Raw genomic sequence first — 24,953 nt, 5'->3', positions numbered from 1 at the left:
ATTTCAATAACTAATAGGAGCAAAACCATAACAAATTTGATTCTGTTACTTATTAACTTACCTCTTAATTAATTTATTAAACCGGTTAAAAATATTCTTGACTCATATCTCGGAAATACCACAAAGAGTCCGACAAAGACGGTCTCACAAAGGGCATGCCATTACATTTGATTAGGGTAAGGCAAACGGAAACATTTTCAGCTTCAAAGAAACGAGGTCACATTAGATTTACATATTTATTGGTTACACCGAACGTGAAAACGAAATATTTTTGCACGATTTTGCCATGAAAGCAGCAAATCATCCACCAACAAGTCACAAATCGAAGAAGTACACCAAAAAAACAACAACCAGACAGATTTTTTGAAATACATTTATGTATATGAACCAACTTTTGCATCGTTTTCTAAGATTTATCGGTATTCAAATTTAAAAAAAAGGACAATATTATAACCGCAAATCAGAAAGAACGAAGAAGGAAACAACGAACGCAACCAGTGATATAATAAACAACATATTCCCATTCCCCCCAGTTGTCACAATTGATTTTCTAGCTACTAATCTTTTTCAATTTTGACCACAAAAAAAACAAAAGTAAAAAGAAAAAAAACAAGCTTTTTATTATTATTTTAAATATTTCAAGGGGGAAAAAAGAGAAAATTCTTGATAATTTTTGTGTTTTTGTGTTTTTTTTGTTTGTTTCTTCGAATATAATATGTAATAATAATAGGGTTGATTGCACATTGATTAAGCCAATTTTGTCGTCAGCGTCTGATGAGGAGCGGAGCCGCCGGTCATGCTGACAAAGTTGTCGTAAAAAGCATTGAGATGGTTGGTGGCGCTAGCCTCTTGTTTGATATAAGTCTGGTGATGATGCGGCGATGAGACGGCAAAGTGATGCGAATGCTGGACACCCAGCGCCGCCCCGGCCGCCGACTGGTGATGCGGATGGTGGACAGACGGAAAATTCAAACTCTTGGCTGCCGCTCCGAAATAGTGGTGCTGGTGGTGACTCATCGGGCCGTGGCCGTGGTGGAGCCGGACCTGTTGTTGCTGCTGCTGCTGTTGTTGCTGGCCGGCATCAGCCGTGTGGTTCATTGAGGAAGACAGTAAATCTGCATTGACAGAGCCGGCAGAGACCCAAAAGGGAGGTTCAGAATAAATTAGTTCGCTGCTACACGAAAGTCACGAAATGATTTCAAATGGCCATTGTCGGGAAATCATACCTCGCTCGGTCGATTTCGAATGCAAGTCCGACTGCATCCGGTCGATTTTCATTCCGCCAATCAAGTGATTCGATGACGACGACGACGACGAGCCGTTGTGCTGGTGAGGATGGTGGTGGTGGTGGTGGTGTGAACTAATGCCTCCGCCAATGCTGCTAGAGTGCTGGTGATCCATCGAGGCCGCTCCCGCAGCTACCGAATTCGTGTGATTGGCTGCCGCCGCCGCCGCAACAGCCGCCGCAGCCGCCGCCGCCGCCGAATTGCTCTTGGGTTTGCGCTTGCGCGTTTGAATGCCGTCCTTGCGCATGGCCAGCGGACGGTTGACGCCGTGCAGTTTGTGGTACAGTCCGCAAGCGTTGCAGACCGGCTCTCCCTCCGCGTTGCGACGCCACAGGGTCGTCGTCGTCGTCCCGCAGTTGGTGCAGCACAATCCCAACCGCCTGGTGGCGCTCTGCGTGATAGAAAAAGGCGAGAGTTTGAAAAAAAAACATCATTCGGTTAGACACGCAATATTGATTCAGTTTGTCGTAATATTCGAGGTGGATCGAACGTTATCCCTCCCTGAAGAAATCGCCATTGAATAATTCATAATTGAATCGGGGAAAAAGAAAAAAACAATTTCCCGTGATTGCAAATGAAAGAGAAAAGAAGGTAGTATGATGCCACACGACGATGAAACATTGCCGCATTGAATGGATCAAAAAGTCCTTGAGAGTCGATCTTATTAAAAAATAAAACTTAAGAGCGAGATGACGTAATCAAAAAAGGAAAGGCTTTTCCCATACAGTCGACAGGGCCCTTGCCCGCATATATCTTTTTTTTTTGGCAAATGTGAAAATCGTGTACATTTATTATTAGTTTTTAAAAGGGGGTTAAAAAGAAAAAGAAAAAAACGCACCAGTCGGCGTGGAGGCTTCAGTAGGGGTCGATTGATTCCGTTGTTCATCTTGTGGTAGAGTCCGCAAGCGTTGCACAAGTAATGGCCGGTGCCGTCGCGACGCCACAACGGCGTCGAAATCGAGCCGCAATTGACGCATTCTCGACCCTCCAAATAACTCGACGCATCTTCCACTGTAAACAAATTAAAACAATTGACATTTACAATTTGAATTTCCACTTGGGATGAGCGCCAATAGATTTAAATCTTGCCATGAAAAAAAAAGCCACCACCAGGAATAAATTTTTTTCTTCGTTACGTGATTGGTGGTGTATGGTTAGCCAGTTATAACGAAGCGAAAGAAATTTTTTTCGTTCACGTGAAAAAAAAAAAGTGATGGGGCGGAAACGAGTCCATCATACTTTGGCAACGATGTAATTAGGGAGGGAGTGATCCGAAGCGGAGGGGAGGGCAGTCATTACTATATGGTGACGGATGGTTTAAGGCCTATAGAAAAAGAAATGAACTTTCCAGGAAAATGAGAGAAAGAAAGAAAGAAGAAAAAAGAGAAGCGATCGTTCGAGTCTCGTTAACTATCGGCTCGGCAAAAGAAAAACACACGCAAGGGACGCCGGCAGCAGCCAATAACACGCAATCAAATAAGCCATTTCATTCGGGTTAATATCTTATAGCGAGAGATTAGAACGCTACTAAAGCTACTACCACCACCTACTGGATGCAGTCGTAAAATTCCCGGGGATTAGTCGCTTTGGGTCATTTTCAAATTTAAATTTTCCGAGAAGAAGAAGAAGAAAAAAGGGGGAAAATTAAATTTTAAAAATCAAAAAAACTTAAAAAAAGAAAAAAGAAAGAGAGAAGGTATCAGCCTATAAGGTGAAAACCGTGTGGCGACGGAGACTTTTTGTCTGTGTGCGTTTTGTGCTACACCACACACATACACTCAGGTGGAAACGAGAGATAACCATCCGCTGCCGGACAGCCCACCATCCATCAGCAGCCACAAAGAAGGACAGCCAAGGGGACGGACACAGAAAAAAAAAAGAAACAAAAAGGAGAAAAACAACACAAGCTGGCTGAACCTCTTTCTCTCTCGTCTGCCATAGTTTTCCAGTCGTACTGGCTCCAATGCTTTCATCGACAACATTGTCTCCCGTATATAAAGCTCTCACACACACACACAAGTCTCCTTTTTTGCCTTTCCCATTTTGTTGTTGTTGTTTCCCTTTTTTTTGTTTCTTATTCTCTTTGGTCGTTCCCATCAGCTGACAAATCGACCCCCCCTCATTGATTGATTTCTCTTAGGAGGTACACACACACACTCGACTCGGAATGGAAGCGGATAATAGCGCGCCCGCGACCTGTAGAATATACGGACTGATTACTGCCGGGATTGCGGCCAACCGAATTTTCCCACAGTCTCCACAAGTGAGTCGAGTGAATGTGTCGATATACTCACTCCACATTTCGCCATTTGACAAATCTTAGAAACACTAGAAATGTGTCTCAACTCGTTTTGGTTTTTAAAATAACCAGCCAGTAATATTTGTCTCGGTCTTAATCGATCCCTTTAATTAACGGGGTCCCTCTGACGGCATCAATCAACGGGAAATTCGTAAGGGAGAGAATGTCGGGCGCACAAGAATTTATAGAAGAACAAGATGTTTGAAAACTAAACAGTATGGGCACAAGAGAGACAAGAAACAGAGAACCAGAATACGCTGCTGCTGCTGCTGCTTTATATTGCGTGCATGGCGTTTTGCCTCTTTCTTTTTTTTTTATTTGGCCGGTTCAAGACGCTCAACAGCTTTGGCTTTTCCAGCTTTTTTAAGAGCCAAATAGAGCGCAAGAAGACCAGCACTTTTCTCTCCCCGCTACACTAACATGAGCGAGAGACATAGAAGGGGAATTTGTCTTGCATAATATATCTGCTGGGAGATGGAGCAGAAGAGAAAAAAAAGCTTTCTTCTTCTTCTTCTTCTTCTACACTCTTGGACTGCTGCTACAACACACACCAGACATTTGGCGGCGGTGGCTGCTGTTGCGGCGGCGGCGGCGTCGCCAGCCGTACAGACCGGTCCCGCTTCATCACGGTCAAGTGCCGGATTCCAACAGCAGCAGCAACAGCAGCAGCAGCCACAAGCTTTCACATGGGCAAAAGTGGAGAGGTGCTCTTTATTCTTCTTCTTCTTCTAGAAAACAACAACAGACACACACACACACAAGCAGAAGAAGAAGAAGAAGTGTTTACTAAATAATACGCCTTTCTACTCGATTGGAATTCTTTTCCGGCCTCGCGTACATCATCGGCACTCACAACAAACACACACCAGCTTTCAGGACGATGCAGAAAAATTGCCCACACAGCAGAGAGTGACTATAGTGTCATAACAAAATCGACTAGCGTTCAAGTGCAGTCTGAGCCCCTTTTTTTTTTAAATAAAGCCCGGCGGATATTTAGTCGTCGTATACAAATCGCGAACTTTTTTTAAAAAATAATTCCATCCGGCTTTTATATTATTCCGGTGGAATGATTGAGTGCCGATTTGGCAAATGGAACAAGAGTCGATTTCTGCTCAATGACTAATGAGCTTTTCCTCATTTGAAAATCAGCGGGTACTTTTCAACCGCAGACAAAAAGGAGGGTGGAAAAAAGAGACTCGCAACAATAGTCGATTTTCCAGTTATTTCTTCTTCTTCTTTTTGTGTGGTGCACGACGCGAGAGGATTGTTAGCTGTCCCCTAAACTTTTTAATAGATGGTATATATATATATATATATATACCTATAATGGTTCCGGTTTGACCGCCTTTTTTTTCTTCTTTTTTCGAACACACTAAAAACAGGAGAGAATCCTTTTTTTTTTCTTTACTTTCTTAAAAAGACGAAAAAGAAAAGAAACAAAAAGTTTTGTTTTTTCTTTGTCGCGCGGTCGGTTCTGGGTTCAGGTCGTCGCGGCGGGACGATCACTTTGAAGCGATAAGATTGTTTCGCTGTTCGTCAGCTAAGTAGGCGATGGCTATCTCGGATCTAATAGCATCTCTCTCTCTCAACCGCGCCGTCGTCGATTATATATCCTTCCTTCCTTTACCACCCACCCCCATCCATGCCCAGTCTCTCCCCCCTTGTTGCTGGTTGGTTCCTTCTTGAAATAATAATATACGGCGACTGGCGTCCACCTCTTTCTAATTCTCACGTTGGGTTTCCGTTTCAATATGGTCTGACAAACGCCTGAATCCGACATGGCAAATTTTTCTGGGTTTTTTCGTTCTTGTTCTTTCTTAAGAGTCCGTCAAGAAAACTGAATCGAGACCGGTTCCCGCGCTTTGTCAACTCTGCACCTTTCACCGCATGACGAGTGGACACGGCGCAGTATATCCGCCATCATCAAAATTCAAAATGAATCATCGTCGTCCCCTTCAAGAGCGCAGGAGAGCCAGGCAAAAAAAAAACTGGAAATTTTACACGCCGAACTTCCAACCGCAGACGTACATGGCGCCAAATCCAAAATTGTTATTAGAGTATTCAAATCATTCCGGATCTTTTTTGGCCCCTGTACCCATCACATCACGGCATCAAACGTCACCCAACAAAATAAACTGCCACCATTACAATCTCATCTCGACTTTATCCCAAACTTCTTCTCCCTATACATATCCGTAACGGCCCATAAGATAACAATTAAACACCGACCAGACTAAAAGGGAGGAAAAAGGCCGCCAAACGGGAATCTCTCTCTCTCTCTCTCTTTTTTACGGCCATATATAGGCGAAAATGGATCTTGGCTTGTCCCACTTTGTTACGCATTTGCGGTGATCCAAAGCCTGGGAGTTTTACGACTTTGAAATATTATCGTTTTACGTAGAGACTCCCATAGAGCCAATAGACACTTGACGATCAAATATAGGCAAATATATTAGGCAATGGATGAATTGTGTTTACCGTAGGAAGAGTGGTGCTGGAAGCTTTGATGGTGGAACGAGCCGTCGTGCGGATGGTGATAGGCTCCTCGAGTCCAGGGCGACAGGTTGGCGGCGGCTGCGGCGGCGGCGGCTGCAGCCGCTGCCGCTGCGTGGTGATGGTGGTGGTAGGCGGAATAGGCGCCGAAGCCACTCGAAGCTGTCAATTTTTTCCAACCGCAAGAGAAGTCCAGTTGGTTTAGTAAATTGAGAAAACACTTGTAACATCATTTCTTTCGGCTAAACATTTCGTGCTAGGCCTAGACTTCTTTTTGAACTGGGAATTGTCTACTCATTGAAATAAAATTTGTAGCTGGATTACCTGCGGTGGAACTGAGGGCAGCAGCCGCTGCCGCCGGAAGAGCCATGGACATGGTCGAGTAGGCGGCCGAATGAATGGATGAAGCGGCTGAAACCCCGACGGGAGTTGTAGACGACGAACCAGTGCCGCCGCCACCACCTCCGCCGGTGTTGTTGTTGTTGTTGTTGCTGTTGTAATCGCGCGAACTGATCATTCCAGCGCTGGATGGCGACGATGAGGAGCAAATGCCGCCGGAAGAGGACGAACTGGTGATGGCGGCTGAAGTCGAACCGGACGAAGAGGAGAAGGCCAACCTTCCGGACATGACGGATGAATTGTAGGCTGAAGCTGATGGATGAAACATTGAAGCACTGGGGCTGCCCATGTGATCGGTCGAGGCCCATCCGCCCGAATTGTGGCCGTTCAAATGATTCACTCCGCCGCCAGACGGACTGCCAATACTGCTACTCCCGCTGGATCCGGCCGCCGTCGCCGTCAACATGCTCGACGAAGCCCCGCCGGATGAGCCCGTATTGGCTAGGCTTCCGCTGGATCCTGCCGCTGCCACGGCAACGGCTGCAGCGGCCGCCGCAGCTCGCCCGCTCATGTAGGCCAAATAATTGTGATGCTGCTGGTCGGCCGTCGACGGACTCACATTTCCGCCACCCCCACCACCTCCAGCCGAATTGGGATTCCCCCCGTGGTGATGGGACGGAAGGTTTTGATGGTGATGATGAAACATGATGCGGCCCGACGATCCAGCTGTCGATTCGGTTTGATTTATTCAGGACAAATCTATTGGAGAAGGAAAAAAAATTGTGGCCTATAAATAACGTCTATTATAAAACAAGTATAAAAGTCTAGATTGGTAAAATTAACTGGCCAGAAACATCAAATGTAAATAAAAATGGGTAATATCTACTTGAATTCTAATGAGGGGAGGTAAAGTGCATATTAGGAAAGAGATGGAGAAACTGGCTCGAAGCTGCTGCTGCTGGCCAGCACAAGTTATTGCCGTGTAAAGTGTTTAATCTAACACAAGACGAAATCGACGTTGTGGTGGATTGCGTCAATATCTCGATTTTTTTGAAGAAAAAGCTACAAAGTTATCACATCATATCGTGTGTCGCCATTACAACACTTGGCGATTGGGATAAGATGACGACTGCGCGGGGGCCTTTTTGGCTACTCCCCCGACACCGAAATAGCCTAATCTGCTCGCCCATAACAGCGACAGTGTTATGGCCCATTATCTTAACTTTTTGACATCAATCGACGAGTTCATCAAACCTCCAATTTCGTCCCCCGTTGGTCCAATCGCCCAGTTAAATACAAATCGATCCATAGGGCTAACACGCTCAAGTGTTTGTGGTTGGCCAACAAGGGTGCTACATTTCTCAGCTGGGTGCAAATCCTGTTTTGCACAACGAGCTAAACTAGACACATACACACAAACACAGTCTCAAAGAGGCTAATAAATCAACGGAAGTGCTACGCGTACCGCAGTTTGCAACCAGGGCCCGGCCCTTTTTCCGATCCGCCATTCGCGAAGCCTAGACAAAAAGCTCGACAGCAGATGGGCCGGAAAAACCGCAAAAGGGGTTCAAAAAGAAAAAGAGTTGTCACAAATTTTTGAGAGAAGTTTGCGCTTTTTCAAAGTGGCGGACGCGCGGGTCTGGTCGGGTCTGGAGGTGACGGCGGGGGGTCAAACTTGTTGTCGTCCTCGCGCATCATTAACCGACACAAGAAGACGATGCGGTCACGCATATGTCTACGGCAAAATGCGTCCGATGCAAAATGAGGCCGCGCACATTGTACGGGTAACACAACATGTGACGCAGAGAGAGAGAACCCCCCCCAGCCGCAACTAAAGGCAACAAACTTTGTCTGCGATGAATTACGACTAGACGGCCGTTAAAATTTAACACGGCTCCCGGCAACGCTCTCAATTTATTGGGACAATAATGGCTGCTGTTTGTCTAGCTAGTCCCCCCCTCCTCCTAACCCGTGTGAGGTTTTGTCGTGTGTAACTTGAGACAACACACAGTCCGTGAACTGTTTTTGTTATTTCTTCATTTTCCATCAAAATTCAATGAACATTTTTTCGCTCTTTTTTTCCCGTTCCGGGATTTTTTGTGTCTAAAACCGAAAATGTTTTTAATTATTTACAGGCCGGCATATTTTTCGACGGGCAGCAAAGAAAAACGTGAGAGGAAGTAAGAAGGAAGAAGAGAAAAAAGAAATGGGCGGAGAGGAGCGATGCGACTCATCATCGTCTGTAGACAAGTGACATCTCTCTCTCTCTCCTTTCCAACATTATATCCATGTATAAATATATGAAGTTATTCGGGAGTATGTCTCTCTGTGTGTAGGCCCTACTACACACTCACACGTAGGGAGTCGGCCCCTGTGTGTTTGGTTTGCCTGTTATTCGGGACGGAATGTGTTGCTCCCAAGTTTTCTTCTTCTTATCTCGTTGCTGCGCTAGCAGCGGCCCTCTCCGTCGTCGACATTCCAATCATCATCATCGCGAAAGAATATATAACATTTCATATATTCAGATAGATACTTCTACTTATGAAATGTTATGCGTTTCGGGTGACGGGGAGGTGTACAGCGAGGAAAAGAGCCAGGAAACTTCACTATTTATAGGTTGGCACCAAGTGGGAAAAATACGAAAAAAAAACAAACAAAAAAGTTCTTAGTCGTCGTCGTCGTCGTCTTCTTCTTCTTCTTCTTTCTCTCTCTGTACGCGCGATCTAATCTTATCCCGTGAGCTCATTAGCTCTGACACTGATCATCATCCTATCTGATGGTGGCACGGGTCTCGGGAGGGGGTTTGCTGACGCTCTTTTCTCTTAGCTGCGTTCGCTTCGCACCGACGTACAGATCCTTTGCCAGCAAACTGATAACAAGTAAATATGGAAAAAGAAAAGATGACGGCTCTCTCTCTCTCTCTTGTTTCGACGTGTATCTCGCCACCAAAGACAATGAGATGTTGGGAGCCCCCCGTTCTGGCAGCGTAACGATTGGGGGGTGAAATAACAGGCCGACACGGGAGACGACGAGGTGTTGAAAAGTCTCACCTGATCCAACCGACACAAGGTCCGCAAAACATAAAAATATAAAAATGTGTTCTTCTCGTTGGATGATTCGCGTTCTCTTTCCAACTACCGGTTTTTTTTATTTGTCGAGAAAAAGGTAGGACTGTCACTTCTATATAAGGAAAAGATCCCGTGTGATGGGGCACATAATCAGGCCGACGGGATGCAGTCAAGGGGAAGGAAAAAGGGTTTCTTTTTTCTTCTTCTTCTTTTCTACCAAAGTCCCAAATTGAATTTTAGGGGCTGATTGACTTGGAACTTGTCACTGATTGACTTTTTGGGGAGAAAAACTGGCTGGGAAGAAGAAGAAGAAGACGGATGAGTTGTCGCCACCAGATGGCCGTCAGTGTCCGACACCCTCCCCCCCAACCCAGCAACCCGCAGTTGAAAAAGTTTTTTGAAGTCGACGTCGACCTTTTTTGCTGCTTTGATACAATCAGTCCAATTAGTCTTGCCATCGCCTCTATATAAGATCCGATGGCTGGTAGTTTGCCGAACGGGATACCCTGCGCCTTGTGTACACACACACACAACACACACGGTGTATAGCGGAATAAGAACATTTTCTCCGCTGCGCGCGACATTGGGGAGAATTCGAAAAAATTCCTCGAGCGGAAAATAGTCAAGAAAGAAAGAAGAGTCGAGATTAGAGAGCGACAGAAAGAGGCGTGGCTCTTGTGAAACGGTTTCATTCCGTGGTGAGCTGCTGCTGCTGGACCGGCACGTGCCATCATCCCAGTTGAGCAGCAGCAGCAGCAGCAGCGTCAACCTCAACCCGATGGCTGGTGTCGCGAGCGGCGAGAGATCTTCGTGATAAACATCTCATCAACCCCTCCCATCGCGTTCCCCCCCCCCCTTCCCATACACAGTTGAATGATGATGGAATCTTCTTCATCATCATCACATCCAGGCTGGGCAGACAGCTCAGCGGCCTTTTTGGAGGACCAAAGCCAAACTATAAAGGAATCACAATCTCACCTGCTGTCTCCCAATATCGTCCAACAGCTCGTCTCTCTGCTCCAAATGATCCATCATCCCCAACGCAACACAAAGTCAACGGACCTCATCTTTTTCCACCGAGCGCCGTCGGGTCCTCATCCGTGTTGTAGCGGTCCACACCAAAATGCAAATCAAGACTCGACGACGACGCTTAAAGCTTAACATAATATTTAGACTGAAATGCTGTAAAACCTAAAAATTGTTTGATGGACCGATATCTTAATCGCGCAGATAACTTGTTGGACGACTCGGGTCGGGACGTTATTATTTGCATGGATGTATCAATGATTAGACCAGTTGATTGCTAATGACAGGCCGCTATTTTATCAGCTGCTCTACGCTTCCGGGCGGAATGAACTACCAGCATAATAAGATATACGCACGCATCGTTTATGCAACCAATATCAAAATTCTGAACCAGAGGCGGTTGAATAACGTCTCAACTCTTATGTAGTATGAAAAACCGGCGGAATACAAACGCACGACGATAGTCAACATTCAATTCTAATGGACGCAAACTTGTTCTCCTATCAGCAAAACGTGAGAGCCGCAATCAGCCAGAGCATGCTGGACTACATACGTATACATGCTGTGCGACAAAGAGAGAAGCACGTCACACAAGGCAAATTCCACGACAACCAGAGTCTCTCAAGAAGAAAAATAAAAATGTTTGATTTCAAGTTTTTTTTTCTTACCGGAAATTGGTCGATGGATTGAAATGCAGTCGATGATTATTTTTCTTCTTTTTCGGCTACCGTGAAAAAAACCAAAAAAATAAACAGCAACAGACGACGACGACGACGATGAAGAGCTGGAGAAAGAGACAAGACGGAGAGCAAACACAAGACGCCACACTTTGAGATGCCGCCGAGGGACTCACTGAAGCAAAGTCGGACTCGGGGCTGGTGCTGGTTTCGTCGCGGTCGTTTCTTTTGCGGGGAGGAGACTCGAGGCTCCACCTCCGTCAGAGTGCCATTGGATCCAGCGCCACCAATCCTGTGCGATTCACAACATATTAGATGGATACATCATTCATTTTCCTACAGCCATGGAGGACAACTCCTTTACCGGTGGCGGTGATTGTTTCCTTGTCGTCCACAGAGGAGGAGGGTGGATCCCCCCCCCTTTTCCAATTGTCTCCTTAAACTCTCGTGTGCCGTACATACCTTCATATATACCGTCAATCGGGTAAATGGCGCCGACTCTTGTCCGACTTTCAAGTTGTACCACAGGTTAATGAGGAAACATCAATTAACATTATCTACGTTCGTTCGTTCGTTCGTTCTTTTTGTTTTTGAACTTTTCCGGCAAAGAGCCCCCGAACAAAAAAAGAATTCTTCTTTGGTATATTGGTATAGTTGCACATAGTAGTAGTCTATAATAATGGTTACATGGCTTATGAGTTTCTCTAATAATCAACTAGACAGTTAAAAGGGAATGTGAATGAATAAACGAGGATGCAATAATATACTGCGCAACTAATTGCGAGCCGTGACTTAAGTGGACGTATGGAAGAAATAGATGAAAGTCATAGGACGAAATGCATGTGACGTAGGTTTAAATGACAATTACAAGTTCCCCTTTTAGTAATAAATGCTTAGATTTATCATGGCGAATGAAGTTCCAACAATAAGAAATTCAAATATTGCGCTCAGCCGCCGCATAATAAACATATACCGCATAAGTCACCATTCGACACCGTGATTGCAATTGGATTAATGCTAAACAAGGAACGTGATATTTGCATCAATATGATTTAGCCTATACGAGTGACGTGTAGTAAGTACAGCCTACAACGACAGAATACCTAACTACCCAAATTCGAGTGTAAAATATGAACTCGAATGTTAATAGAAGCAATCCTTATTGATTGCCATTTGACTTTTTTGTGCTTTGTTTTTTCTTGTTTGTTTGGTTCAACCGACCAGAATAAGGCGATCAATGTGCTACAATTACGTGTGGTGCCTTGGTTAGTGTTCGGTTAGTATGGGAAATAGTTACGAGGTATACGTATTTATAGATGGGAGAAGATGATTTGGGCGGGTTGGATCAGTCGACTTGGCGTTCAAACTGGCGGATGACGATGTTGGATCCAACGTCGTTGCCAATCGGCGATCCTCCTCGAGTCACCAGAGTCGATCCGTGCATCATCACTACCGGCTCCAATGGCGGCAAACTGAAATCAGAAAATTCAAATTCCAATAATTCCATTAGAAAAATCATCAACAATGATGCAGTCTACTTCACAAATATTTAATCAAATCGAAGCAAATCTAGCAGGATAATATATGATTTCAATAAACATTTTTTTTTTGTATCAGATTGGAACTTGAGTGTTATACATTAACCCATTTAGAGTGATTGGATTAAGTATCATTTTCCCAGTTCTGGAAGTTTTTAGACATGGAAAAGATTATTTCTACACTGGAAGTGTAATAAAGATATCGACTAGATTTATAACCCGACAGATTTTTCGTTTATAAAATAGTTATTATTCTGAACCGCGTGCAAATGGCAGCCTAACTCAAGTTGCAGCTGTATAGGTGTGCTGATTATCAACCACTTATGCGTTGTCATTAGTTGTTGCTGGCGACCCGTAACATTGGTTTAAATCTCGGGATGCTTTTAGAATGTATAGGGGATAGATGTCATCATCATCCGAAAAGATATACGACAGCATTTGTTTCGTTCCATCAACTGCACCGTGAAAAAAAAGCTGCTGGGAAGCCATTAACTGGCCATCCGATTCTTCAATTTCCCCAATTTGTACAATCGAAACGGACGACAGATTCCCTCCCACCAAAAAATCGAATCCAACGCGCAGCAGACAAGAGAGAAAAAGTGGACTGCAGCATATCGACATCAGTGTAGTGCACCACACACACTAATTCCTCCGCTATTGTCGAGTGGGGGGATTAGGTTACGAGCTCCGTATAATAGAAGGGGAGCACACACGACACGATAATGCTAAAAGGATTATTGACTGACTTGCTAATGTGAGTGTTGAGGAAGGTGGTCGAAGGCAAATGGATGGGCGAGTGATCGCCGTTGTTGGAGGCCGAGGCCTCGTCGTTCCCGCCATCGGCCTGATGATGATGATGATGGTGGTGATGCTGCTGCTGCTGGTCCTCGTCCTCTGCCCCGTTGCTCGCCACCGTCGTTATCAATCCGGATGGTTCCATCAGGACCACGGCTCCGCCGTTGCCGACGGTCAGCGACGACGATGTGATCACCGTCGGGGTGTAGTGAATCACTGCGCTGGCACCACCCACACCCAACATCTGGCCTGTTGTGGTTAACCGAATTATTTGTAAATAACGTTTCATCGAATGCGAGTATACAGCCAGCAGCACTTGATCGCTAATGATTTCAAAAAATACAGTACGGTATATGTGATTACTGGATATGGTGGTCATTTCGTGATCGTCCGTCTCGCCCAGTTCGTGCTTCATCTCTTCGTAGTGTTGGTTTAGTTGAGCGTGATGTTGTTGATGCAACTGCGATCCAGACGATCCGGAGGGATGCTGAAGAATCAATTGGCCGCCAGATGTGTTGTTGCTGTTCTTCGACCCTATGAATCAAAATTTCAAAAATTTTTGGGTTATTCATTTCTTTTCGGTGCTGGAATTGAAAGAAAATTTACTTTTATTTGATGATTTTTCGGTCGGGGCGCCACTGGGAGTTCCGGCTTTTGGCTTTCGTTTACGGGTCTGGATGCCTTCCTTCTTCATGGCTAGCGGTCGGCTCACCTGTCATCCGCATTCAACAAATCAATTTCGTCGTTATTATTCTAATGTATGACTGAAAAACTTTTTAAAAAAATTTAGTTGTTTTTTTGTTTTGTGACCGATATTGAGACCCTTAGTCGTCCCCATCAATTTTTTGTCATTTCATCGAAATTCTTTCTCGCTCCCTCCCTATACAAAAAGAAAAATTTTGAAATGATGACATTGACCGGCCCCCGCTGTCAAATAAAACGCGGGGTGGTTGTGGTTGGGTGTCTTTAGACAGACATAAGTTTTGTTTGTTTTTTTTATTTTTTGTTTCCAAGAAAAAAGGAAAAAAAAAAGAATTACGGGGGTGTCTTCTAGTCTATAGTCTAGTCGATGTCGTCTCACGACGAGGTTCGTCGTCGGCCATTTTGGCGTCGTATACGTAAATATACAGGAAGCGCTAGGACAGGAGGAGCAATGCCGGTGATGCTATGGCGCGAGCTGGGCTTTTTTTTTTTTTTCTTTCTTTCTTTCTCCTGTGTGTGGATAGACGCATACCCACGGCACCATCACTCCCGAGTCTATATAACTGTCTCGGACCGACCATTTTGATACGAGCCCTAATGGCCGCCATTAATCTCCCGGTCTCTCTTTTCTCTTGTTGGCTTCGGCTCTAAGTGGATGGACCAGCACCAGCTCTGCGCTGGCAGGCTTCTTCTTCTTCTTTCCTTCGTCTTCTCCTCTCCTGCTGTACACACACACACACGGCGAAGAAATAGAGAGAGAGAGAGAGAAAAAGGGGGCCCCAGACCGGCGACGCCAGCACCGTCGCCGCCGATACACATGCTCTGACCCGCTGAGCTATTTTCCATTCCCCCTCCATTTTTCTTCTCGAATTCCTTTTACATATGTACATGCACCAGCGCTTTTATAACGAGGGCCATTTATTCCATTATACACCACCGGGGACACGCATTCTTTGATTCCAGCGCAGCAGCAGCAGTAGCTCCTGACTGGCCAGCGCTATTACAGTTGGGGCTCTGTGGCGGTCAAACAGCGGCAGAATATTATACACACACACAATGGCGCCAGTGCAATCCTCCCATCACGGCGCACTGCAACACACACAAACAAAAGTCAACAGGAAACGAAATTACCGCAAAATCAAAAGGAAAACCAGATGACGGATCGTTTGAATCATCCGCCACTATTACGACATGGTATCCGTTGGCGATTTTCAATTAAAAAATTCAACTTTCAAAGACATGACGGATGATAAATATTTGCCAATCTGATGCAATTCAATTAATGTCAAGAATTTTCCAATGATGGAAAGTACCCCCCTCCAATGGAAAAATGAATGATTTCAATCGAAACCGAAATAATCAAACCGCTGAGAAACAGTTATTCTTTTAACAGTCGAAAATACACCGCCGCCACACAAAATTTCAGCGATGGATTGGCAATGTAGCTACAAGAGATGACAAAAGCCCAACCCATTGGCACCCTGGTGCAGTTCTTCATATTTTTTAGTATTCCGTAAATGTCCAATCTTATCCAGATTTTACAGACTACCCGACGGCGGGGCTCCTGCAAGTTTATTTTCGGCGACTCCTCTCCATGTCAACGCACTTTACACGACGCGGATATTATCGGCAGCCGGCCATATGCGTGACGTGTAGCACTATTCGCATGCTGATCAGTCAAACAACAACAACAAACGAGGTGGAAAGAAAAAAAATAATAACCAAACGAAATGGAAAACCCCCTTTAAAAAAAAACTAAACAAGTTTACTCTGTGTCCCTCACACCAACCAAAATTCGTATCTTTTTTTTCTATTTTCAAATTTAGTTCTTTTCCCGCTGAGGACTTTGGGACGTTGTTGCAAATAGACACCGGCTATCATTCATTCATTTTCAGACAGGGCAAGGCAGCAATCAGCTTGGTTGGCAAAAGAGCTCCTTAACGAGCTCCTTAACGAACCACAGACAGTTGGTAATATACTCTTGGCTATTAAAAAAAAAGTTCTTTTTTACGGTTTCTCTGTCGAGTTTTAGGCAACCCCATCACTGAGTGGCTGCTGGATCACTTTGATGACATTGGCATTTGAAAAGAAAGTTGGCAGTGACAAAACCACGTCAAAAAAAGACACTTTAGATGTACTCTTTTCTTCGAGAAAGACGGAAAGATGGCTACATAATGATCCGCTAAATTGGTTCAATTTTCGACAAAAATTCGGGAAAAATTCAAACTGGTTTTATTTTCCTTCTGTGCGGAGACTGAGGGTCTCCTGGTCTTTCATATCACGTCGTCGTCTCGCCCACACTCTGGCCAAATAATAAAAGAAAAAGAAATAAACGAAAAGGGAAAAGAAAGACTAGAGATTCGATTAAGAGTGTCGAAATGCGGCGAATAACCGGTCGGTTCCCTCCTCAACTGTCTTCTGTCATGTGAATGAAGCATAAAACGACTCTCAAAACGGCGACAGTGTGTAGCTTAGCAGCAGTAAGAGTACGGCCAGTTCTTCATCTCAAACGCATTACGAATACGACACAGACAAAAAAGGCGAAAAAGAACCAAATAAAAACAAACAAAATGGGGAAACAAATGAAGCTACGCTGAGATGCTGTGCTGGACTTTTTCTCTTTCTCTCTCTCTCTCTTCTCGTCCCTAAAGCTGTCTCTTATTATTCGATCCGTCGGTATCCGGACACGGAAAGCCACTTTGCCGTGGCCGCCGCCGCCCCTCAGGATCGCCCGCGTCCTCATCTTTTCCATGAGCCGGCGACGACGGACGACGGACGACGACGACTTTTTCCCTTTTTTTCTAACTAGCTGCAGAGAAAACGAATAAGCGCACACACACACACACACAAAAAGAGCTCTGCTGATTTCCCTGTGTCGCTTTTCCCGCCGCCACCGCCGTGACTGCCAGCGAATTTATTGATCATTACCGAGAAAATACAATCAGCGGTCGGCAGTGGACAGAATAGGAAAGAAAAAGAAAAGAAAAAACGATGGCGGCGGGCGTCTCGCCCAAAACACACAAGTCACCGGTAAAGTTGATATAATAGATAGAGGGTCTACTACTATACCACAGTGGACGAATAAAAAGTAGCCGAGTGGATTTATAGCTGCCATTGCCACCGTACATAATCCGTATAATGGACCCCAAACTATCTAATACTTTCTTTTTCTATCTGATTTATCTTTGGCATTGAATCATTTGACTCCCCATCCTAATACTAATCATCGTCGCCATTTTCCTTCAAACACACCAATCACTTAGATATCGACAAATTTGTTTTTAATCCTCACTGATTCAACTTCCCGCCCCTTTTTGTTTAGAGAGACCTCCTACATTGCACAATTTGGCCAAATTGGTCTACTAGTCTTATCAGCCCCGAAAAAGATGAAGGATGCCAGAGAAAAACGAGAAAAAAGTCTGAGAGGTTCAAACAAAAATATTAAACAAAACTCGTAGAGAAACCCGAACAAAAATTAAGAACTGCCCTATGTTGATTGATTGATATGGGAGAGGCTTTTCCAAGGTATTTGTTCTTGTTGTTTCGATGGTTGGCAGCGATACGGACGCTGGACCTATTATAATAGATTGAGTCGACGACGAGTTGGCTGATGGGCAGAGCGCGGAAAGATGTCGCCTCGCTCCTTAAACTTTTCTGGGCCTTTTTTTTCAAACAGACCAGACGCTCTGCCCATTTCGTCTTTTTCTTTAATATGTTTATTTAGGGGTCGAAAGAAGAAATAGATGTTGGGATTCTTTTGCGGCTGTGTCGAACAAAATGACTTTCTTTCGTTTTCTATGCGGTCGCCTTCATAGACATGCACACACCTCCATTAAGACGGAAAAGAAAAACGAATTTTTAAAAAGGAAAAAAAGGAACGACAAAATATTACGCCATTTAGTCGGCAGTTTTTGTGCTTACAAAACCCTTCCTCGTGCACACAATTCAGTTAAAAATGTACTACATGTATTATTTTTAATGTGCAAGTTTGGGATTTTAAAAAAGAGCAGAGGAATTGAAAAAGAAAACAAGAATGTCTTCCATTTTCATGGTCGACCATTTCAAGTTTTCCTGGCAGCAGCAATTTAATTGAGACACACCACAAAGACTAGTTCACCTCATTAGAATAATTACTTTATAAATTCGTCCACCGCAATGGTAAATGAGACAGCATTTACTCAAAAACAAACAAGAAAGAAGAAAAAAGTAATTTTCTGATTGGCCCAGCGACCACGAGGAAAATGGCGACCTGATATCGAATACTCGTAGGCTATAGTCTAATGGTATGCTATGGTTATGTGTGTACATAAACTTGCATGTCACTCATTTTGGGAGAGTTGCGTAGGAAATTCAAAGGGCCTTTTATGGAATTGCAAACCAAATTGGGAAGAGAACAAGAAACAAAAGCAACAAAAGCAAAAACTTACTCGCACTCGCCATTCCAGGAATGAATAAAAACCAAAAAAGAATCAGGCCTATAATCAGGTCAATCCATTTCGCCAGTTGCCAGTCGTAAATGTTTCAACTTAAGTTGTTACAACACCAAAAATACCATCAGGAATGTTTGTTAACCGCTCACGTGGCATTTTTCTATCGAACTGATCAAGGGTAAGAAATAATCGCGTGACTGACATGATACCCACCCTCTCTAACGGATGGCAATCGGCGTTGCAAAATTGGTTTCAATTTTATCGGTAGATTCTTTTTTTAAAAAATAACAGGCCTATAATTTTTAAAAAATAATAAATAAAACAATCGAATTGATCGTTTTTTGCTTTGACAAAATACTTAAAAATTATGTTGTCAGGTGACAGGTAGAAAACAGCAATATGTTATTCGATTATTCGTCGTTGCGTGTCGTTTCAATCTCAATTGGGTTAGACGTTCAATTTCCTGATTTTTCTCTCGTTCATCATCACGACCACTCTCTCTGGTCGTCAATTTTTTCTTTTCATAAATGAGCCACTCTAAAAGCTGCAACAGACGAAAGCTCACACGCGCCAAAGATTCAAATCAGTTTGTGGAATAAAAACTAAACTGACGAAATATCTTTTCAAAAAAAGATTCGTGTATGTTATTTTTCTATCCATTCGAGACTCTATTTTCGCATTTGTCGATAAAACGTTGGATTGGGAGTTTTGTTTTTATAGATTTCTGATGATCTTGATTGATCGATTTGATGTCGTTGATGATGATGGCGTTATGTTATTTTCTCCAAGGTTGAAATGCATTTCTGGAAAGTGTCGCCGGGTTTTCAGTTTCTTGTTTTGTCTTTTGTTTTTTCGTCGGGAGGAGTCCACGACGATGAACTCCACCTGTCCTGTATATTTATAAATATCCACATTTCCCATTTTTTCGAGAAAGTCACGCAACCAAATAGCCCCCTAATAAGCCCAACACGCAACCACATCCAGCAGCCGCTATACACATCCTCCCATCAAGAAAAAGTAATTCAAAATTGAATGAAGGCTCGTGCCGGGCGAGAAGAAGAAGAAAATGGACGACGACAAAAGACTTTGAACCCGATGACCATATCCCAGTCAAATTATTAGCTTGTCCCTATTGGAGCTATATAGAGACGCGAGCGTGTCTTTATATTTAGTGATGATAATCATCTTTTTCCATCTTATGGTGTTGAGCCCTTTGGGTGTTTGGGAAGGGCATCTAACCCAACGATCGACAGAAGAAGTGACTAATGATTTGATGATGAGGATTCTCTCTGTCGCCTTTTCAAAATCAAAATCTTTCGGCCCGCCTATGTCTGCCGGGTAAAACCCTCTGTCCTATATAGGCCTATATGCATATTACATAATATCGCCATGGTCAAATTGGAATTTGTGAGGTACACTTACATTGTGCAGTTTGAAGTAGAGTCCGCAGGCGTTGCAGACGGGTTCGCCATTGGCGTTGCGGCGCCACAAAGTCGTCGTCGACGTATTGCAGTTGGAGCAGGTCAGACCGGCTCGCCGGTTGCCACTGCCGCTCGACTGTGATGGTTTTAAAAAATTTGTTAATTTTTTTAGGTTATTATAGTACTTTGAATAGATAAGAAAATTATTTTATATACCGAACTCCCGCCGCCACCGCCGGCGCTGCCGACGGAAGAGCGCTTGGCTTGATGCGGCTGATGGCCGCCGATTCCGTTGCCGCTGTTGCTGCCGTTGCCGCCGGAAGGCGGTTGACGGACGGGCGGACGATTGGTCCCGTTGGTCAACTTGTACAAACCGCAAGCATTGCACAAATAGTGATTGTTGCCGTCGCGACGCCAAAGAGGCGTAGCAATTGCGCTACAATTAGCGCATTCTCTGCCCTCCAACATGGCCGGATCATCTGTTAAGGGTTGAAAAAATTAATTCGAATGAAATCAACATTTCGCATATTTATCTTTCAAAATAAAAAGGAGTAAAAAAATAGTTTGGGGTTTTGGGAGGGTACTTTGCGCATGTTTGAATCAAGAATTTTAAAACAATCGAAAGAAGAAAGAAGAAGAAGAAGAGTTATAGTTGTATTCTATATAGCGTCCATTACGGCCTGCATCTAAATCACTCTGGACAACATCATCCCTTTTCTCTCTCGTCTCTCTCTCTAAGAAGGCGGCGGTGGTGGTGGTGGTGGCGGCGGCAACAACAAAACACTCTCCCACATGCAAATCGTCAACAAGTCGGAAAAGGATGGACCCCCAAAAGGAGGAGAGGGAAATAATAATAATAAAGAAAACACGCCGCCCATCTCTTCGTCGTCGTCGTTTCGCCTTTTTTTTTCCCTTTTTAACCCAAGTGGTTTTCTTTTTCTGCGTGTGTGTGTGTATCCCGTATAGTAGGGGCTATAAATCACTCGTGTTTGTGTGTGTGTGTACTATACGTTTCCCTAATGTTTTTCGGATAGAAAGAAAGAGGAGACGGCCAAGAAATAACCAGCAGAACTTTGGGATGTTGTTCCTTGCCGTGTATCTTTTGTTTTTGCGGTTTCCCTACTGAGACAAAACTGACGAAATCATCGGCATCTCTCTCGATGGATTAAAAAAGTTAACGAATGTCTTATGTCTATAGGGGAGGATATGAGTGAAATTTGAACCAAACAATTTTCTGTTGTGTCGAATAGGCGAAATTTGGACGTGACACACAGACCTGGATCGACTTTGCGCAGGATCTCACCCGTATGCAGGATGTGAACGTTGCCGTCGGATGGGCTGTACCAGGAATTACTCGGCGCGGGACTAACCGAAGTGAATTGGCCACCGACCGTTGAATAATTGCCGGAATACCCGCCGACGGACATGGATTTCAACTCGGTTGGCGACACGTCCAGCGATAGCGAGCCTGCGCCGCCCATTCCGTAAGATCCGTAATTGTATTCCAACGGTGATTCGGATGAGTTCCATGGCAGTTGAATATTGATCCCATCCATTTTACTGTCGAACAAAAATCCTCATTGTTATTATTATTCACCTGGAATGGATTGAAAATGATTGTGTAGAAATTTACTGAGATCCGATGACGATGCCGGAAGAGGAGGACAATCCGGAAGAATTGGACGGATTGTAAGTGATGGTGGCGCCCTGCGACGGATTGGAGGCGCTGTACAAAGTGGCCGTGTGGTCGTAGACGCCGGAATGGTTGGGCGACGACGACGGGATGTTGTGGCTGTACACCTGGGCGGTGGCTCCGTGCAGGGTCGACTTGTACTGCGACGGAGTCACCTCGAGTTTGCTGTAGAGACTCGGGTCGACCAGACGGCCCGACGACGATCCCGATGATCCTCCGCCGCCGTGCGAAAGCAGCGAAGTGTAGTGATGGTGCGACGTCTCTTGCTGGGTCTGCAGCTTCGAATTGCTCCCGATTTGGTGGTACTGGTAGCCGTCGGACGTGTTGTAGGCGGCAGCGGCCGCAGCGGCCGCCGAGTTGGGCGAATGCCTGTCCGACGACGGATAAGTGAACGATTGCAGCGTCTGCAGCGGCTGGAGCGAAGTCGTGTGGACATGGATGACATTGCTGCCAAAGTTATCCACTGTGCCATCGGTGACCATCACTTCACCGCCTACACAACACGAGAAGAAGAAAACATTTGTTATTACAACATTTCAAAAAGAATGGGGTGGAAAAATTCGAGCGCTGGCCATCTAGCGGTAGAAAATAAAACTATATTCAAAAGTTGCGTGAAAATCGCACGATGGTGTAATAACCACCACAAGGACAAAGTTCAAATGTTTTATTTGACTTACTGGGGTCGTAAGTGGAATCGTCCAACTCTCCTTTGTGGTTGTACAAGTCGGATCGCATGATGTAGCGCGTGGGCGTCAGCATACTGTACACTTGCTGGCCCGAATGCTGCTGTTGCTGCTGCTGGTGATGTTGTTGCTGGTGGTCGGCCGCCTCTGACGAAGCGTGGCCGTCTTCGTCGCGGGAGTGATGGGCCGACGGCCCTCCGCCGTTACCACCTTCCTCCAGATCCACCTGCCGAGCCAACGTCATCTAAAACACGCAGGACAAACCAAATGTCAATCGACAATAGCTCACAGACTGTCAATAATAACGCACCAGCGTTCCAAAAGTCAAAAACTGGCCTCTTGTATTTCAAAACGGACTTGGAAAAACATGGCATGTCTTTAAGGAATATCCATCTTTTTATGTCCGATCTTATCAAACTAATCCCATCACTGTCAAAATTGTTTCTCTTATCTTTCCAAGTCTCCCCCGTGACATCACGGCTGGACTCAATGACAAGCTGAAAATAATCGTCTTCTTTATACACGCTCAAAACTGGGACGACAAGTGAAATGTTTTTGTTTTCGTGACCCGGGAAATCCTCAATCGAACGGATTTACCGGAATCCAATCAAGATAATAATGTTAGATGTACCTGAAAAGTGGCCAAACGGCTGCCTAAATAGGATGTCCGGTCATCTTGGTCGTCTTCTTCACCTTCCATCATGATGTAACCAGTCGGGACTCCGGCTTCCGCCGCAGCCGCATCCAGCAGCTCCGTGGTGTGTTGAACCGATCCCGTCTTGTGGTCGTCAGCCATTTCTCGGTAGCGGACCGATTGTCCGGCTCCGTTCTCTTCGGCGTAGTGATGGTAATAGGAGCCATTGTCCGTCGCCTCCTGTTGGGCAGGATCGACGGCTCCTTCTTCTACGTAGATATTCGCGGTGTTCCCTTCGTTGGCCAGCTGCTGGCCCTCGCTCATGGCCGTCTCCTGCTGATTGTTCTCCTGACTCTGGTGCAACTGGCGGTAGTCTGGCGTCAGCGTGATGGTCCGTACGTGCTGCGTGAGCGGTGGCGGAGACGATCTCGGCTGGCGCTCCTGTTCAGTCGTTTCGGCCGGAGCAGGAGGAGATCCATCCGGATTTCTCGTTGGCTCTACTTGTTGTTCTTCCTCCGCTGCTCCGTTCATAGCGGCGTCCTCCACCTTCAAATTGACGGGATTTTCGATCACGGTCGAATCGGGTTCGACTGCTACTGCGTCCTCGGCCGTGACATGCACCAGCGGAGGAATGGCCGAGAGATCAACTTGAGTGGGTTTGACATCCGGTTGCTCAGGTTGACTGTCTTCAGATGGTTTGGCACTGCTGCTGGATTGCTCCTCTTGTTGTTCCTCTTGTTTAACTTTTTCCTCGTTGTTTTCGTTGGTACTCTCCATTCTGAAAAGACCAACAAGGTTACACATTCACTTCACTGATTGCACACGTTAGAATGAACCGATAAAAATTAAACCTGGAATCGCTAGCTAGATTAGACAGCAGCGCAGATATAGTCTTATTAATAAAAACGGGATGCACCCCCCGGGTGATATAGCGGTTGGTCGGATGTAATAAATAACCAGATGACTATAACCTGATGTCGACATGCGATACTCTATCTGAACTAAAACTGGGCGACATCAACAGTGTCCGTTGATTAGTCTTAACAGTATAGTTTTGAACTGAGATATAATACTAGCGGATAATGGCCACAGGTAGGTAGGTGGGCACTAATAGAGACAACAAGGTGAGAGGTGGGGGGATAAGTGGATAACATCATCTACGATATAGTTTGCCGGAGATTGCTGCTGCTTACTCTGATATATACACGCTGCCAGCAGTCGCTAACGGAAGGACTCGAGTTGCGGTCACAGATCGACAATCAACTTGTGTTGTTGGCTTCTTACCTTCTCCGGCTGTGATGTTCTGCTAAATAAACCCACACACAAGTTGCTGCTGCTGGACGAAAGAAAAAAAACAAAAGTGGCAGCCGGGCCGGCGGATCGAGTTGTGCTGCTACAGGTGAGTAAAGTCGGCTGCCAACTGGCTCTCCGCCGGTTCACAACTCAAGCAAAAGGTTGTAGTTGCGTGTGGTGGTGGCCCAGCCTTTTTTTTTCTCTTCTTCCCCTCGACAAAAGCCCCAGCACTCTGCGCTCTGGCTTGTATAGTAGTACCGCACGAACCAGCCTGTTGGTTCCGCGCGTCCGAGTTGCAATGTGGAGCGGCCGCCCAGTCGGACTCTGATCCCTCACCTTTTCGTCTCCCTACCCTCCTTTGTTCCTGGGGACACACTCGGCGGGGCGTCCAGGATCATTTCAAAATGGCCATCGGACAACGTTGTACAATTTCCTAATTTTTGTGGGGGGACTAAACAAAAATCATTATGTCATTTGAAAAAAATTTTAAAGTTGAAGACGACGCCAAAAGAATACAAGAGGCTTTGACAAGACTTTGAGACAAGTGTCTTTTTTAATTTTTAATTTTTATTTGTT

At 45.0% G+C, this 24,953-nt stretch overlaps 2 protein-coding genes across 8 annotated transcripts; both read right to left on the bottom strand.

Annotated features, from left to right (window-relative positions):
- Positions 1 to 222: 222 nt before the first annotated feature.
- On the bottom strand, positions 223 to 11,672 carry LOC124196080 (transcription factor GATA-4-like). The gene is made up of 6 exons (XM_046590886.1): positions 11,180 to 11,672; positions 6,403 to 7,176; positions 6,064 to 6,240; positions 2,125 to 2,297; positions 1,227 to 1,677; positions 223 to 1,115 (listed from the first exon to the last, which is right to left on the bottom strand). Exons 2-6 carry the CDS (start codon positions 7,121 to 7,123, stop codon positions 748 to 750), a joined length of 1,890 nt encoding a protein of 629 aa, XP_046446842.1. The 5' UTR covers positions 7,124 to 7,176; positions 11,180 to 11,672; the 3' UTR covers positions 223 to 747.
- A 144-nt stretch (positions 11,673 to 11,816) lies between these two features.
- LOC124196078 (box A-binding factor-like) lies at positions 11,817 to 24,774 on the bottom strand. Of its 7 annotated transcripts, none has more exons than XM_046590880.1 (11): positions 24,278 to 24,774; positions 23,082 to 23,862; positions 22,445 to 22,694; positions 21,708 to 22,260; positions 21,351 to 21,634; positions 20,291 to 20,553; positions 20,076 to 20,210; positions 14,128 to 14,233; positions 13,870 to 14,055; positions 13,473 to 13,770; positions 11,817 to 12,660 (listed from the first exon to the last, which is right to left on the bottom strand). In XM_046590880.1, the coding sequence occupies exons 2-11, from the start codon at positions 23,859 to 23,861 to the stop codon at positions 12,534 to 12,536; spliced, it is 2,982 nt and encodes a 993-aa protein (XP_046446836.1). In that variant the 5' UTR covers position 23,862; positions 24,278 to 24,774; the 3' UTR covers positions 11,817 to 12,533. The 7 variants fall into 7 exon arrangements, with proteins under 7 accessions (XP_046446836.1, XP_046446834.1, XP_046446838.1 ...); XM_046590878.1 differs by having other exon boundaries at positions 24,369 to 24,773; XM_046590882.1 differs by having other exon boundaries at positions 21,378 to 21,634; positions 24,369 to 24,766.
- Between the last annotated feature and the right edge of the window lie 179 nt (positions 24,775 to 24,953).

Source organism: Daphnia pulex, chromosome 6 (genome assembly GCF_021134715.1).
Source record: "Daphnia pulex isolate KAP4 chromosome 6, ASM2113471v1".
Classification (NCBI taxonomy): Eukaryota; Metazoa; Arthropoda; class Branchiopoda; order Diplostraca; family Daphniidae; genus Daphnia; species Daphnia pulex.
This window is presented reverse-complemented; position numbering and strand designations above follow the sequence as displayed.

Excerpts from the sequence above, each read along its gene's own strand:
- LOC124196080 (XM_046590886.1), bottom strand. The coding sequence starts at position 7,123 with ATGTTTCATCATCACCATCAAAACCTTCCGTCCCATCACCACGGGGGG. Across the intron at positions 2,298-6,063 it reads CCAGCACCACTCTTCCTACG|TGGAAGATGCGTCGAGTTAT; the intron begins GTAAACACAATT and ends ATTTGTTTACAG. Across the intron at positions 1,116-1,226 it reads TTCGAAATCGACCGAGCGAG|ATTTACTGTCTTCCTCAATG; the intron begins GTATGATTTCCC and ends CTGTCAATGCAG.
- LOC124196078 (XM_046590880.1), bottom strand. The coding sequence starts at position 23,861 with ATGGAGAGTACCAACGAAAACAACGAGGAAAAAGTTAAACAAGAGGAA. Across the intron at positions 22,261-22,444 it reads CGATTCCACTTACGACCCCA|GCGGTGAAGTGATGGTCACC; the intron begins GTAAGTCAAATA and ends CGTGTTGTGTAG. Across the intron at positions 20,211-20,290 it reads GCGGTGGCGGCGGGAGTTCG|TCGAGCGGCAGTGGCAACCG; the intron begins GTATATAAAATA and ends AAACCATCACAG.